Here is a 15,525-nt window from a genome sequence, read left to right as displayed (position 1 = left end):
TGTGGAGCTTATGGACTCTGAGTCATTGGAGATTTTTAAGAGCAGCTTAGACAAATCTGTCAGAGATGGTCTACTTGGGATGGGAGTGGGAGTGGACTAGCTGACTTACTGAGGTCCCTTCCAGTCCTACTTTTCTGATTTCTATGTTTACCTTTTAGTTCCCCCTGCAGTTTGAACTGAAGACAATATTTTTCTTCCTGCCGTAAAAGGTTGTATAGCTTTACTGAACAATTTTCAGTAGTTGCTGTGTTCCACCTTTAAGGTTCTTGCATTTCACTAGTAGCTAATAAGGTTTGGGTACATAGTTTAAGATCATTGTGATCTCCCAGCATGAAAGGGGTCCGACTTGAAGAATGTTCTTACTGGAAGGGAATTTCTCTGACTTGGCAAGGGCTGCTGCTCCTGTGGGTGGGTGACTGTTTCACTGTAGCTATAGTAAAGTTTCCATGTGTTCTGCAGTTCAGTTGGTAGTGGATCTAAAGGTGATAGCCTGTCTGAGAATTTCCAGAGCAAGGAATGGTGGGGAGAGAGGAGAAGGTGTGGGTTTTTTGTTTTGTTTTTAAGTGTAGGGGCCTACCAAATTGATGGCCTACATAGGGCCCTACCAAATTCATGGTCCATTTTGGTCAATTTCAGTCATAGGATTTAAAAAATTGTAAATTTCATTATTTCAGATATTTATAACAGAAATTTCATGGGGTTGTAACTGTAGGGGTCCTGATCTTACTTCTGCCTTCACAGTTAGGGTGGTAGGGTATGGTGTTGTCACCCTTACTTCTGCTCTGCTGCTGCTTGCAGGGCACTGCCTTTAGAGCTGGGTGCCTGGCCAGAAGCTACTGCTGCTCTCTGGCCACCCTGCTCTGAAGGCAGTGCAGAAATAAGCGTGGCAATACCACAACCCCCCTACAATAACCTTGCAAAAAAAAACCAAAAAAAAAAAACCACCACAACCCTCTTTTGGGTCGGGACCCCCAGTTTGAGAAACGCTGGTCTCCCCTAAGAGATCTGTATAGTATAGGGTAAAAGTAGACAAAAGACCAAATTTCACAGGGGAGACCAGATTTCATGGTCAGTGACACATTTTTCATGGCCATGAATTTGGTAGGGCCCTACCTATACACTACCTCCTGTATAGTAATAGGCATCCAGTGACCAGCTTCAGTTGATCTCTTCTTAACTAAATATTTGAGACTTTTACATCATGAGGTCTACATTTCAGTGTCCCTGCTGACTGAGTCTTAAAATGCCTTGTGTACAATTGCACACAGCCTAGTTACAAGTGGTAAGATGCATGCTAATTAACCTGTCTTTTACAGATTCCTCCTAATAAAATAGATTATGAATATAGTGAACTGATCCTATATCAGAACCAAGTGATGAGAGAGGCAGATCTATTTCAAGAGTCTTTAGAACATATAGAAACATATGAGAAGCAAATATGTGACAAGCTTGTTGTAGAAGAAATCAAAGGTAAATTTTTTTTTCTCTTTGTACTCACCTTTACCCAAACTAGAAGTATCTACTGGCTTTTAACCATATCATATAAAATGAGGGTTATATGGAGACTTTAAATTATTTAAATTGTTGTATAGATAAATTTATTAATATCAAATCTATAATTTGGTATTTTGTTAAGTTTCTTTGACAAAGTGGAGTGTTGGTGGGGTGACATTACTTTGATATGGAATGGAAATAAATTCGGAATGAAATAGCATTCCTTATTATTAGAGGGCCATTCACAGATACAAAGTATATCTCAAAGACTTACGAGTAGTCTGTGTACAGTAGGTCAAAACTAGTAACCCACTCATCTTTACTTAGCTCTGCAAGTTAAGAAATGTAATGCCCTGTGTATAAGAAATGTTGGTTTTCTGCTTGGAGCATCAGGTTGTGGTTTCTTTTTAAATGCGTCAATGCCTTTTTGTATTATCATACAGCTTTTGAAAAAAATATGTATTCGGTTAAAATTGATGCGTTAGGGTTTTATAAAAACTTGGACTGCTGAGGTTCTGAATATGTGCAACTTTGTGACACAGATTTCATATATTCCTTAATTGACCTCTGTGCTGGGACTCTCTCTTAGGGCAATGTGCCTGTATCGACCAGCTTATTGCAATTAGTGTAAACCATAAGTATAATTCTGTGTCACTTATAAATGTTTATAAACTATTTTGCAAGACGTTTATCAAATTGCCTATATTAGTTGTGTCCAAATTCCCTTGAAAATATATTCCCTGAGCTACGTCCTGCACAGTTTAAATTGAAGTGTTTGAATCCACTGTGTTGTTACTGATATGAGTTGGGAGCACTCTGAGCATGCTGCAACTGCTTTGCAGCAACCCCAGTGGCCACCTGCTGCCTCGCTGGGAGGGAGGAAAGAGTTGTCCTGATTGCTATAGAATCTCAGAATATTAGGGTTGGAAGAGACTTCAGGAGGTCATCTAGTCCAATCCCCTGCTCAAAGCAGGACCAACACCAACTAAGTCATCCCAGCCAAGGCTTTCTCAAGCCAGGCCTTAAAAACCTCTAAGGATGGAGATTCCACTAGGTAACCCATTCCAGTGCTTCACCACCCTCTTAGTGAAATAGTGTTTCCTAATATCCAACTTAGACCTCCCACACTGGAACTTGAGACCATTGCTTCTTGTTCTGTCATCTGCCACCACTGAGAACAGCCTAGCTCCAGCCACTTTGGAACCCCCCTTCAGGTAGTTGAAGGCTGCTGTCATCTCCCTCCTCACTCTTCTCTTCTGTAGACTAAATAAACCCAGTTCCCTCAGCCTCTCCTCGTAAGGCATGTGCCCCAGCCCCCTAATCATTTTTGTTGCCCTCCGCTGGACTCTCTGCAATTTGTCTACATCTCTTCTGTAGTGGGGAGCCCAAAACTGGATGCAGTACTCCAGGTGTGGCCTCACCAGTGTCAAATAGAGGGGAATAATCGCTTCTCTTGATCTGCTGGCAATGTTCCTACTAATACAGCCCAATATGCCATTGACCTTCTTGGCAACAAGGGCACACTGCTGATTCATATCAAGCTTCTCGTCCATTGTAATCTCCAGGTCTTTTTCTGCAGAAGTGCTACTTAGCCAGTCGGTCCCCAGCCTGTAGCAGTGCATGGGATTCTTCTTTCCTAAGTGCAAGACTCTGCACCTGTCCTTGTTAAACCTCATCAGATTTCTTTTGACCCAATCCTCCAATTTGTCTGGGTCACTATGGACCCTATCCCTACCCTCCAGTGTATCTGCCTCTCCCCACAGCTTAGCGTCATCTGTGAACTTGCTGAGGGTGTAATCCCATCCTCCAGATCATTAATAGAGATGTTGAACAAAACCAGCCCCAGGACTGACCCATGGGGCACTCCGCTTGATATCGGCTGCTAACTAGACATAGAGCCATTGATCACTACCCGCTGAGCCCGACAGTCTAGCCAGCTTTCTATCCACCTTAGTCCGTTCATCCAGTCCATACTTTTTTAACTTGCTGGCAAGAATACTGTGGGAGACTGTATCAAAAGCTTTCCTAAAGTCAAGATAGATCACCTCCACTGCTTTCCTCATATCCACAGAGCCAGTTATTTCATCATAGAAGGCAATCAGGTTGGCCTGGCATGACTGTTCTGTTGCCTGTTTCCCTACTGGATATGGGAAACCTAAGAACAGCAAGGTAGGAGCTTGAGTGGCTGTGCCTGTCAAGGGGAGTACCTACAAAAATTGAGCCCTTTACCAATAGCTAAGGTGGCTTCTCTAGCTTGTGCCAGCTGGCAACAGCTCCTTAGAGACCATCCATAAGCTGGAGATAGCCACTGTGTAGCACATACTTCTCCTCCCTTCCCCTGAAATGTCCCCTGCACCAGGAACTATGGGGAAGAATGTGTAGGGAGCAAGCAGAGGATTTTGTGGGTGGTTTTCACTCCATGTTTGCCACTTGAGCCGTGGAATGGGGCAGATAATCTACCCCAAAGTGTTTGATTGTAGCCCCTTAACCTTCTTGAAAGAAAGAGTGGACAACATTGGCAGGAATACTGATATAAAATCCCATTGCAAGGTACATACAAAAAGAAGTAGAGTTGAGGTTTCTGTGAGAACTTTAACTCTCTAAATTTTCTGAGTATGGGCCAGTAAAATTGTAAACTTAATGTTTCATCAGTGTTGCTTGCATTGAATTTGAAATGCCTCCTTTGGCTAGCTAATACAAATCTTGTCATTTTTTCATACCTGGATAAGTTAGTGTCATAAAGTCCCCCCCCCCCCAAAAAAAAAAGGCATCTAAACAACCTTATTTTTCAGAATTGCTGAATGTTCACAAATCCCATTGGAAGTCACTGTGAGGTAGTCATTCAATGGGATTTGTGGGTTGGAAAACACCTCTGAAAATCAGCCACTTTTATTTTTGCTAGATGCTTAAATATGCCTTATGGAACTAGTTTTAGGTACCCAATTTTGAAAATTTGGCCTCAAGCCATAAATATACTTTCATTTAAGTCCATATTGATGTTTAACTGCATTGTTTTAGGAGAAATGTTGTTGAAGTTGGGAAGACTAAAAGAAGCTGGTGAAATATACAAAGAATTAATTGATCGGAATGCAGAAAACTGGTATTATTATGAAGGCTTGGAAAAGGCCATACAACCTAGTAAGTAATGCAGTGATGTACTTTAATTTCCTCCTTTCTATTTAAACAGTTGGTGTCTGATAGAATGTTACAATATGAAATTGGAACATCCCAATTCAGCTGAAAAATATTTGTGTATCTTCTGAACTTGAGCAATTTGTAGTCAGATTTACTCATTTAAAAATTAATTGAAACATCTGTGCATGTGGTACCAACACTGACTCTTTCTTTAAAGGTCAGAGTTAAAGCGGGCCGTTTGTTTCATGCTTGCTAGCCCAAGGAGAACTCTTCCCCTGCACACCCTCTTTGTAAAGGGAGTCGTCATCACTGGCTGACTTGCACAGTAATTCGTTTGGATCAAGTTACAGGATTGCCGTTTTCATAAAGCTGTCAATTTGAGATTTCATGGGATAATAGCTCTTTAAAAAGGAACAGTGTCTTTTTGTTAAACTCAAAGGCAGATTAAATATATTGCTTTAATTTCTCTTGGATAGGACCCTCTAAAGGCATATCATTTTAGCAGGGACTAGCTTTCCTGTGGAAGAGAAGAAAAGATTAAATAATTGAGGATTTCCTAAAAATTAAAGCTCACTCCTGGTACAGTTATTTTGGTCTTCCAGAAAAAAATAACTAATAGTTTTTGAGGCATACAATACTGGAACAGCAGATACCTATGACCAAGAAATGGAATCTTAACTTTCCAAACCTTTATCTTAAAACATTAATTTAAAAACTGTTTTCTCAGTTATTCTTCAACAACTGTAAAAAAACAAAACAAAAAAAAACCCCAATGTTCTACAGTTTAATAGAAAGCAGAAGGGTGGTTTTTTTTATTCAATTAATTCGGATAGTATAAAACCACAAGAATATTACTCATAGATGATGATGTAGTAGTAGTAGTAGTATGTTTGTTTTTAATGCAATTTAGAATTTCCCATGTTTAAGGAAATAGTTGACACCAAAAAGGTGTCAAACTGTTAAACGCTCTGCAAATATGACTTGAGGTTGAGTAAAAGTCTATAATTAAATTGTTCAAACATATTTATAGACTAGGGTTATCTGCTGGGTATTTGTTACATTGTATCCATGGAACTGGTACAGTAGTTGATATTGCCTAAACCAATTTACTATTGTGGGTCACACATGCAGTGCTCTCTGTTATGTGGGCCACATCCACACAATATATATACTACCTGTATGGCCCTGAGGATGTCACATGGGCCGCAGCTGTGTACTGATTGGGCCACAAGTGGCCTGTGAGCTGCAGGTTGAGAATCACTGATCTAAGCAATTAAACTAGTCAAGGGGTTGAGTCTATTTGGTTTCTATCTGAAACGTTTGGAAACCCACATTTATAACTATTAATAAAGAACAATTGTGTATATGTAATGTACATTTCACATAAAAATCCTATTTGATTTAAACTGTACTAATTATTAAACATAATCTACTTTATTTTTTTTAGGTGGTCTTAGGACTATTTCCTCCCCCATGGTAAGTTCTGGAGCTCCAACCTGTGACTTCATATAGGGTTTTTATATGCTTTAGTTCCAATTTTAATATTTTAATTTATGACTCTTAGAATTATGTATACCCTGGAGCCAGTGGGTAACATACGTGTACGTGTGTGTTTGTGTACATATATAAATATTTCCCACCACCACCATCAGATCTCAATGACGTGAGGCTTTTTACATATGAAACAAATGTGAGAGTATAACTACTAAGCATTTTTCATGCTATATCCTTGATCTTAACTTTCAGAATTAAATAATTTCACCAAGCAATTTGACTTTTCCACTAAATTCACTTATGAATCTGAAAATAGCATTTCAAAACCAATAGATCAGTTTGTTTTAAAGTTCTGACCACATTGGAGCTCCAAAGCATATTATGGGGGAAAGGGGAGGAGTGGGAAGGAGGTCTAAAGAAAAGAAAACTTCTTAAACTTGATGTATTGACAGTCCTGCTGCTAAGTACTTGTATAGTTAGTATTAGGTTACTTTCATTGCTGTAACTTTTGTAATAAAAGGCTCGTTTGTATATTTTTAGAATACTTTTAAATGATTAAATGGTAGTTCTTAAAGCAGTTGCTCTAAGTGGATTCATATTGATAGACAGTTTGCATACGTTATTTGCAAATGTTGAAGTACTGTTTTGTGAATGGGATTGTACAGTATGTAGTTGTAAGAAAATAAACACAATCTCCCTGTGATTGGAGGCACAAGGTAATTACATTGTCTGCTGTTTAATTACTTAAACAACTAATAACAAAAGATAGGGTCTATTATATGTACAAAAGATGGCAACACACTACCTTCTTCCATAGTGTGTATGATTAAATAAATGAAAAATTTCGTGTAAATTTTTCCACTGTTGTAACTAAATCTGTACCTTCTGGTAGGTTTAGCTAATTAAAATCTAGAATTATAGTTTACTTTTAATATCTTTTTTAAAATAAGAATTTAATGCAAAAATAGATTTTTCTCTCCAGTGTTTCTTACATCTCTTATATTTACTGATAATAGGCACTTTAGAAGAGAGGCTTCAGATTTATGAAGAAGTTAGTAAAAGACATCCCAGAGCAGTTTCACCTAGAAGATTACCTTTAAACTTTGTTCCAGGTAATAAACTGCATATCTGTTCCATATTGCTATTAATTTTTGTTCTTTTTATTAAGGTGTCAGTAATTAATTTTGTCCTATATTTTGAACATCCATTTATATATATAAAGGTGCATAAAGCTTGGTTTCAACTCTTGAAGACTATGCATCTCTGTAGGTATGGAGAAAAATGTCAGTAGTGCACTACAAAGGCTGATAGCAAAAGGTCCTTCATGCTAATATTTTGCCTTTACTGATGTGGATAGCTGTGTATATATTGTAAGAATAGCAAGATATATATAAAAATGCCTTTGTTCCTGTGCTGTGTGCTAGGTGATGTCCCCAGATAAGAGTATGAAGTGTGGTACGCTATTGTGTTAAGGGAATAATAAGTTTCAGCTTTTTGTTTCTTTAATTGTTTATACACTTTGATAACATTCCTCTCTAGCCTCTTAGAGGAGAAGTCCCCTAAGACTGACTTTATATTCTTGACTGTTAGAAGAAGTTTGCCGAAAAGCTAGCAGGCGAAGAAATTGCAAGCTCTACTTACAGTTCATGTGTTTCACAGAAAATTACAGTAAAGTTTTCTCTGTACTGTTTCATTGGCCTGGAACCTAGTTGTCAGCAACTGCATCATCTGGGTTAGAAGCTTGATTTTTTTTTTTTTTTTAATATTTTTACTTTTCTTTGGGTGTCCCAAGCCCTGCCCTTATATCTCCCTGTATTTTATAAGCTGGAACAAATGCTGATAAATGTATATATCATTCAGCTGTGAAGTGGGCCTGATTTTGTTCACAACTGCAAGTTAACAGTAGTGATGGTGGCTTTCCCAAGAAAGCTCCCAGCCTACCTCAAAGAATTTTATGCTACAATGTAGTGCAGTGTTTTGTCTTTACATTAGAGATTAAGTTAAAATTTTAACTACTATTACCATGCTGTACCTTGCCAGGTTATCTATAGCTCAAAACTAGGTTTGCAGCATTTTCCAGTAGGAAGTTTAATTGTAGAATCATATTCAGCAATGCTATAGTTAACTTTTTTAATGAGTGTGTTATAAGTGCTTTATTTTGAGGAGTTTATTACACTTAAACAAATTTAAAAAACCCTCTATACTGAAACTTGGCGCACAAGTGTTCTCAAGTCTGGAAAAATAATAATCGAAAAAGTGGTTCTTCCAGTGATTGCACATGTGCGTTCCATTCTTGGTATGTATGCACCCTGTGCATGCTTGTCAGAAACTTTTCCCATTAGTGGTACCAGTTGGTGTGGCTCAAGTGATCTCTGCCTCATGCCCCTGTGAGCAGGCATAGAGGGCAGAGCTGCCCGTGACCCCCACAGTTCCTTTTTACTACCCAGGATGGCTAATCGGTTGGTCTTGCTTTAACAAATTCTCTCGGTGTCTCTTATTTTTTGTAGATAGTTACCCTTTTTTCATAGTATTAGTGATTTGCTGTTTTTTTGGTTTCCCTACTTGGTATTCGATTTGTGATACCGAGGAATGCCTCAATTACTGTGCTTCAACCCTGGTTATTTTTGCTCCAAAATGAGGTCTGTGAGTGACCTGCATTCTAGCTGTTTGAAGTGCCTAGTTGAGTCTTGCATATCCGACTGTGGTCAAATTTATAAGGACTTCAGGCCTACGACCAAAAAAGATAGATACTAGACTGAAGTTTCTTTTGATGGAAGCTGCTCTGAGACTACCATTGGAGCTTTCCTGCTCAGAGAGTGGGACCTCCTCTTCAGCTTGCCAGTTTTGGCAGAGTCCTGGCATCAGTAATGATCTCTGGTGCCAAGGAAGCATAAGGCTGCTAGGGAAGAGGCTGGAAGAAGAAAATTTCTGGCTCTTATGCCCGCTGAGAAGGGTGATGCAGGAATGAGTAGATCATCGGGTAAGGAGGCACTGTTGACTCCAGCACTGGGTCAGGCACTATCCTCAGGAAGGTCCTCACCCCCACCTGATGACTTCAAAACTCATCAGGAACTTTCTGAAAATGGTTGCCTCAGCCTTGGATATCCACGAGAAAGAAGATAAGGAGTTGTCCCATAGTCTTGTTGACATTTTTACAGCAACTGGCCCCCTTGAGTGGCCTTACCAATTAATGAGGTGATTTTAGAGCTCAACCAATAACCTGTGACAAATTTCCTCCGACATCCGAGAGAATGAGGATTGATACTACTGTATGTACCTTCACAAGGCTTTGAGTATTGCTTTTCACATCCCCTTCCGGTGGTCATTGGTTGTTTTGATAGCTATTGAGAGGGAGTGCTAGGTGCAGCAGGCTGCCACCCCTAAATCACAGGACCTCAAAAACTTGACCTGCTTGGTAGCAACATTTATTCTATGTCTGGGTTACAACTTAGAATTGCTTTTGTTAAGGTGTTACTGAGTCTCAGATATTCAAGTCATATCAAAGCTTAAGGACTAGTTACAGGAAGACCTGAAACAAGAGTTTCTTTCACTGGTAGACAAAGGAAAGCTGATGGATAGAACATCACTCCAGGCCAGTTTAGATGCTGCTGACTCAGCTGCTAGAGCCATGGCCTCTTACAATACGCAGGTGTTCATGGCTGTAATCTTTAGGGCTGCCCCAGGAAATCCAGAGTACCATTCAGAGCCTGCCATTTAAAGGACATGTTCTCAATGCAGATAGATGACAAACTGCATTGTTTTGAGTCACCCTGGAATCTTTTAAAGTCGCTGGGTATATGTACACCTGCCCTCACTAGAAAGCACTTTTGTTCACAGTAGTCCCGCCAATATGCTACTTTTGCATTTCAACAAGACCTATTAGGGAAAAAGAGTCGGGGTTATAGATGCAGACCACCCCCTTCATCTACTGCAACAGCTCCTAGTTCATCGAGGCACCCTGGGGGCTCTAAACAATTATTTTGATGGGTTAATTGAGGCTATCAGGCCAGTGTCCAAAATTCCAGCCCCTCCTTTCTGTTTGCTGTCAGCTGTCCCACTTCCTAGCTGGTTGGTCCCAAATCAGTTCAGACCAGTGGATTCTAAACACTGGAAGTGGAATGCACCCTTCATTTTATTTCTATACCTCCCTCCTTCCTTGTCCCTCTTCTTGTGAGAGTGGTCACTGGAGGTCCTCTTCCAGGAGGTGTGTTCTTTGTTTCAGTTGGGAGTCATAGAAGAAGTTCAGCAGTATTCCGGAGGAACTGGCTTTTATTTCTGCTATTTCCTTATTCCAAAAGGAAAGAGCGGTCTCAGACAAGTTTCAGACTCCATCAATTCAACAAATATCTGAAAAAGGTAGTTTTGCATAGTCTTTCTGGCCTCCATTATCCTTTCCCTGAATTCTAGAGATTGGTATGCTGTTCTCAACTTACATCACCACATGGAAATACTTGTCCAGAATCAGGGCCATGGGAAGTATTTAATGCTCTGGGTGAACCATTCTCCCTACAAATTCAGTGCTACCCTTTGGCCTGTCTCCCACTCCCAGAATTTTTACAAAATGTATAGCATTGTTAGGTGCATTTATGTATACACTTGCACACCCAACTTCTTCATAACTGGATAACTAGCTGGTGAGAGGCTGATACAGAGTTCAGATACTATCCAGTCTTTTATGCAGTCAACCTTCAGGGCTCTGGGACTGTTAATCAATACACACATCTATCCTCTCCCCAGTTCACTTGACTCAAGCCAGAGTTTTCCTTCCATGATCAAGATTTCAGCCAATTCAATCCATCATTTTAGATCCTGTGGCTCAACCAACTACAACAGAATGGAAATACATGTGGCTTCTGAGGCACATGGCCTTTTGCAGGTACATAGTCCAACATTCCAGATTGTGCCTCAGGAACTAGTCTTGGCTGACTTCCATATTCTCTCCAAGTCATCACCCTCTAAGCCTTGTGGTGAGGGTAGCCTCTCAGGTTTTAGCCCCTCTTGGATGAACCTTGTAAACATGTATGTAGGCATTCCCTTTGTAATGCCTCCGCCTTCATTGACACTAGTGATAGATGCGTCTGCTCTGGGTCGGGGGGCTCATCTGGGTTCCCTTAAGACACCGTCCAAAAAGGACTTTTTTTAACACACAAATTTCAGGGAAATGAGCTATTCAGCTGGTGTCAGGCTTTCTCTCCCATATCAATGGGAAAAGCTTGCTCATTCTCACAGAAAACACAATGGCAATGTTCTGCCTCAACTGGCTGTGAAGGACCTGCTTATCCTAGCTGTGCCATGAGGCAGTCTAACTCTAGGATTTTTGTATTGCCAATTCAGTTGACCCCACAGTCTCTTACTTTCCAGGGGTGCAGAATGAGCTTGCAGACCGCCTAAGCAGATCATTTAAGGCCCCATGAGTGGTCTCCACATCCAAATGTAGCCAGGTGCATTTTTTAGCTTTGGGGGACTCCCTAGCTAAACCTCTTTGTAATAAGAACCACAGGAAGTGTAAGCACTTTTGTTCCCTTCAAGAGCGTAGTCAGGGTTCCCTCAGACGTTTTCCTAGGCCCTGATATGGGCAAACTTCTGTATGCTTTTCCACCAATTCCACTCCTTCCAGAATGTTGCTAAAAATCAGACAGGGTATGCTAGAGTCCTACGTATAGCCCCAGCTTGGCTTTGGCAGCACTAGTTTTCTCCCCTCCCCCTTGTAGGTAAAAGCTCTGACATTGCTTTCTTTGGCCCCACGCCTAATTTCTCAAGACCATGGTCAGCTATTCCACCCAAATTTGCAGGTGCTTCATTTAGCAGCCTGGATCCTGCATAGCTAGACCTTCAGGAATTGTCTTGTTCAAAAGAGCTTTTAAATAGTAGGAAGCCATCTGTATAGATCTATCTACTTGATGATGTGGAAGCAATTCTCTCTTGTCCGAACAATCTGGAGTCTCGCTGTCACATTCTTCGATCCAGCATATCTTGGACTATCTTTTATACCTAAAACAATAAGTGGTGGCTGGTACCTCTATCAAAGTCCACCTAACAGCTATCTCAGCTTTCCACCCTCAGGTTGATACTTCTTATTTTCTAATAAGATATCAATAGGATTTTTGAAAGGCCTGAAGCAGTTATACCCTCACATACAAGATCCTGTTCTCTCCCCCCCCTCCCCCCATGTGACTGGAACTTGGTATTGTCAAAGCTTATGGGACCTCACTTTGAGCCTCTAGCTGCCTACTCCTTACTTCATCTTTCGATGAAGGTAGCATTTTTGATGGCCATCAGTGCTACTAGGAGGATAGGTGAACTACGTGTATTAATGCTTGGCTCTCCATGTAAAATTTCCTTTAATAATAAGGCTTATCCGTGTCCTTATCCAAAGTTTATTTCACAAATGATATAACTTCCATATCAACCAAGCAATTTGTTTGCCTTTGTTCTTCCCAAAGCCTCACTCAAATGAAGATGAGCAGCTGCACAATCTAAATGTCAGAAGAGTGTTGGCTTTCTACCTTGACAGATCTAGGCAATTCCACTTGTCTTTGCAGCTGTTTGTGGTGGTCATGGACAGAATGAACGGGCTCCCAGTCTCTTCTCAAAGCTTTAATCTTAAATAACTTCCTGTATTCACTTGTGCTGTGACTTACCAACTGCTACTCCATTAAACAGAATGACTATACATTCAACGAGATTGCAAGCGGTGTCTTCAGCCATTCTTGGTCAAGTGCCTGTCATAAGTATTTGTAGAGTGGCAACTAGGTCTTCCATTCACGTTTGCAGCCCATTATACCATCTCTCAAATGCCAGATTTGGGCGAGCTGTCCTCCGTCTTTATTCAGATACTCTGATCCAACCTTCTGATTTCATAGCTTGAGAGTCACTGTGGAATGTACATGAGTGGAATGTACATGTGCAATCACTAGGGAAAAAAATGGTTACTGACCTGTTCCACAACTGTAGTTCTTTGAGATGTGTTGCACATGCTCTTTCCATGACCCACCCTCTTACCCCTCTGCAATGGAGTTTCCAGCAAGAATCGACTGAGAGGCATCGGGGTGGATCTGCCCTTATGCCTGCTCAAAGAGCACACTGCTTGACCCGCTCTCACAGATACCACTGAAGAAAGTTTCAACAGCCATGCACAGGACACCCACACAGACTGAAATGGACATATGCAACACATCTTGAACAACACTTATGGAACAGGTTAACAACTTTTTTCTTTTACTGTGCTGTATTGAAGTCCATGAGATGTTGCATTTAAGTTAATAAAAATTGCCATCTTATAAAAAAGTACAGGGTGGAAAACTTGGACATCTTCACAGAAATGGAAAGGGTTTGATACCATCAATTAGGATCATAAATATTCATGTTTGTTCAGTGCCTTGGAGAGTAAGGGTTTGTCTAGATGGCATGTAAAAACCCTTAGCAGCAAGGCTCAGAGCCCAGGTCTACAGACTTGGGCTTGCACTATGGCGTGAAAATCAGCAGTGTAAACATTTGAACTAGGGCTTTGAAACCCAGGGGGAGAGTAAGGCTTCAGAGCCTGAACTTCAATATCTATACTGCTGTTTTTAATGCAGTAGTGTGAGACCAAAATTGTAGACCTGGGCTCTGAGACTCACTATTGGAGGTTTTAAAACACAGCATAGATGTACCCTCTAAGAGCTATAAGAGTTGAGTACTATTATAATTCTAGAAACCAATGTAGATATGTCACCTGATGATGAATTTGCATCTGTCTCTCATATGAAACAAAATCTTTTCAACTCTGCTTCTGTGTGGCTGTCACCTTCATGGAGGAGCTATTACTGGTCTCAAATATACACCATATTCACTCTCCTACTTACCTTAAAATTAGCTCAGGGAAGCCCCAATGGTGTTTGAAATTGTGATTCACATTGTCCTGAGGACTAATGAATCCATCAATGAGATGGACATTAACAATGCACCTCCACTCTTCGCTTGCCTCTGAATGGCCTTGATACACAGGGTACATCTACACTGCAATTGGGGGAGCTCAGGTAGGCATACCTGAACTAGAGTGATTGAACTCACTAAAAATAGCAGTGTAGCCTAGTTACCCTAGGGTCCCAGCCAGGATTGTATTTGGGTGGCTAGCCCATGCCACTGTGGCTGTCCTGCTATTTTTTATCAAGCGACAGTGGTCAGTTAGCTTTGGCACATATGCTCCAGTTGCTGTATAGACATACCCACTGTGTGCTCAAAAAGGAGTGCATTAGGTTTATGCTCTTTGGCAAGCCACAACTTGAAGCTTTAGATTATACGGAAACTAACAGGTATATTTGTAATGCTAACAAAACTTTTTCAAGAAAGAAATGCAAGAAAGAAGGAAACTGGAAGAGTGACTGCACATATTCCTTAAATTATCTTCAGGTGAATACATTTTAAGATCAGTTCACTTGTTTAGCACACTGTGATCATCCCTCGAAGCAATGGGCCAGCCTGAGTTTAGTCCATTTTTTTCTTTTGCTCCTGAAATCTACTTTTTTTTTTTTTTTTTTTTGGTGTGCAACTTCAAAATTACCATTGCTTCACAACAGATCAAGCCAAAAATTAAAGGATGCTGTTCATGCCTCACTTAAATCCCAGGTGTTTACTTCAACTAATTCTTTTCAGGATCATAGTCGCCTTTATGTTCTGCTTGATTTTTAAGCAGTTCATCTTGTAAATTGATTTCTGAGCAGCTACCTGACAATTTACCATCTTCCATCTTCAGATTAAATGTTTTATTTCCATAAGTAGAAAAACATGAAAATAAGGGACAAACCTTATTGCCTATTTTTATTACTAGGGATAATTTTCAATGTGGATGTGTTGGTTCTGGAACACTTTATAACACTGTAAGTCTGTATTGTCAAATATATTCATTTCCATGGGAAGGGGTGTGGTAATAAAAACTAGTTGCCCCATTCTTGAGCAGTACTTGAAATGAAAGCAAGATAATTCACACTTAAATGAGAGCCATGCAGAGTGTCTCACTGGGTTACCTTTCCGTGCCTTTTCGTAACAAACAAGGTATTTTAGTTACTCTAATTTCTGTTTTTCTAGGTCTGTCAAAAGTATTTCAGTTTGTAAATACTCTAAGCTTGGTAGCTATTAAATATTTATACAACCCTACTGAGCATATGGAAAGTATTCTGATATCTGTATCACGTGTCTGTCCAGTTGACTCATCATCAGAATTCATGGAAGTATTAACCTAAGATGCTTTCAGACATCAGTGTTATAAAGGTTCATTTGCTTATTAGTTACTTTCCTTTCTTAAGTCTCTCCCAGAAATCTTGTCTCTGCTAATAGAACGATATCATAGCACAACAAGTACTGTGGTTGTGCCCACAAATACATTCAGATAATTAAGTATTTCAGTAACCTCCTCCTACAATA

General features: G+C 40.2%; 1 protein-coding gene across 1 annotated transcript in view; it reads left to right on the top strand.

The window, feature by feature from the left end:
- NAA16 (N-alpha-acetyltransferase 16, NatA auxiliary subunit) overlaps positions 1-15,525 on the top strand; it is a 109,137-nt gene that overhangs the window by 35,492 nt on the left and 58,120 nt on the right. Inside the window, exons 6-8 of the mRNA XM_084639645.1 lie at positions 1,317-1,470; positions 4,513-4,632; positions 7,140-7,235. Coding sequence (XP_084495771.1) covers positions 1,317-1,470; positions 4,513-4,632; positions 7,140-7,235 — 370 coding nt within the window. The remainder of the gene's footprint in view (positions 1-1,316; positions 1,471-4,512; positions 4,633-7,139; positions 7,236-15,525) is intronic.

This window comes from Lepidochelys olivacea (assembly GCF_965140295.1).
Source record: "Lepidochelys olivacea isolate rLepOli2 genome assembly, chromosome: 1".
In the NCBI taxonomy this organism is placed as follows: Eukaryota; Metazoa; Chordata; order Testudines; family Cheloniidae; genus Lepidochelys; species Lepidochelys olivacea.
This window is presented reverse-complemented; position numbering and strand designations above follow the sequence as displayed.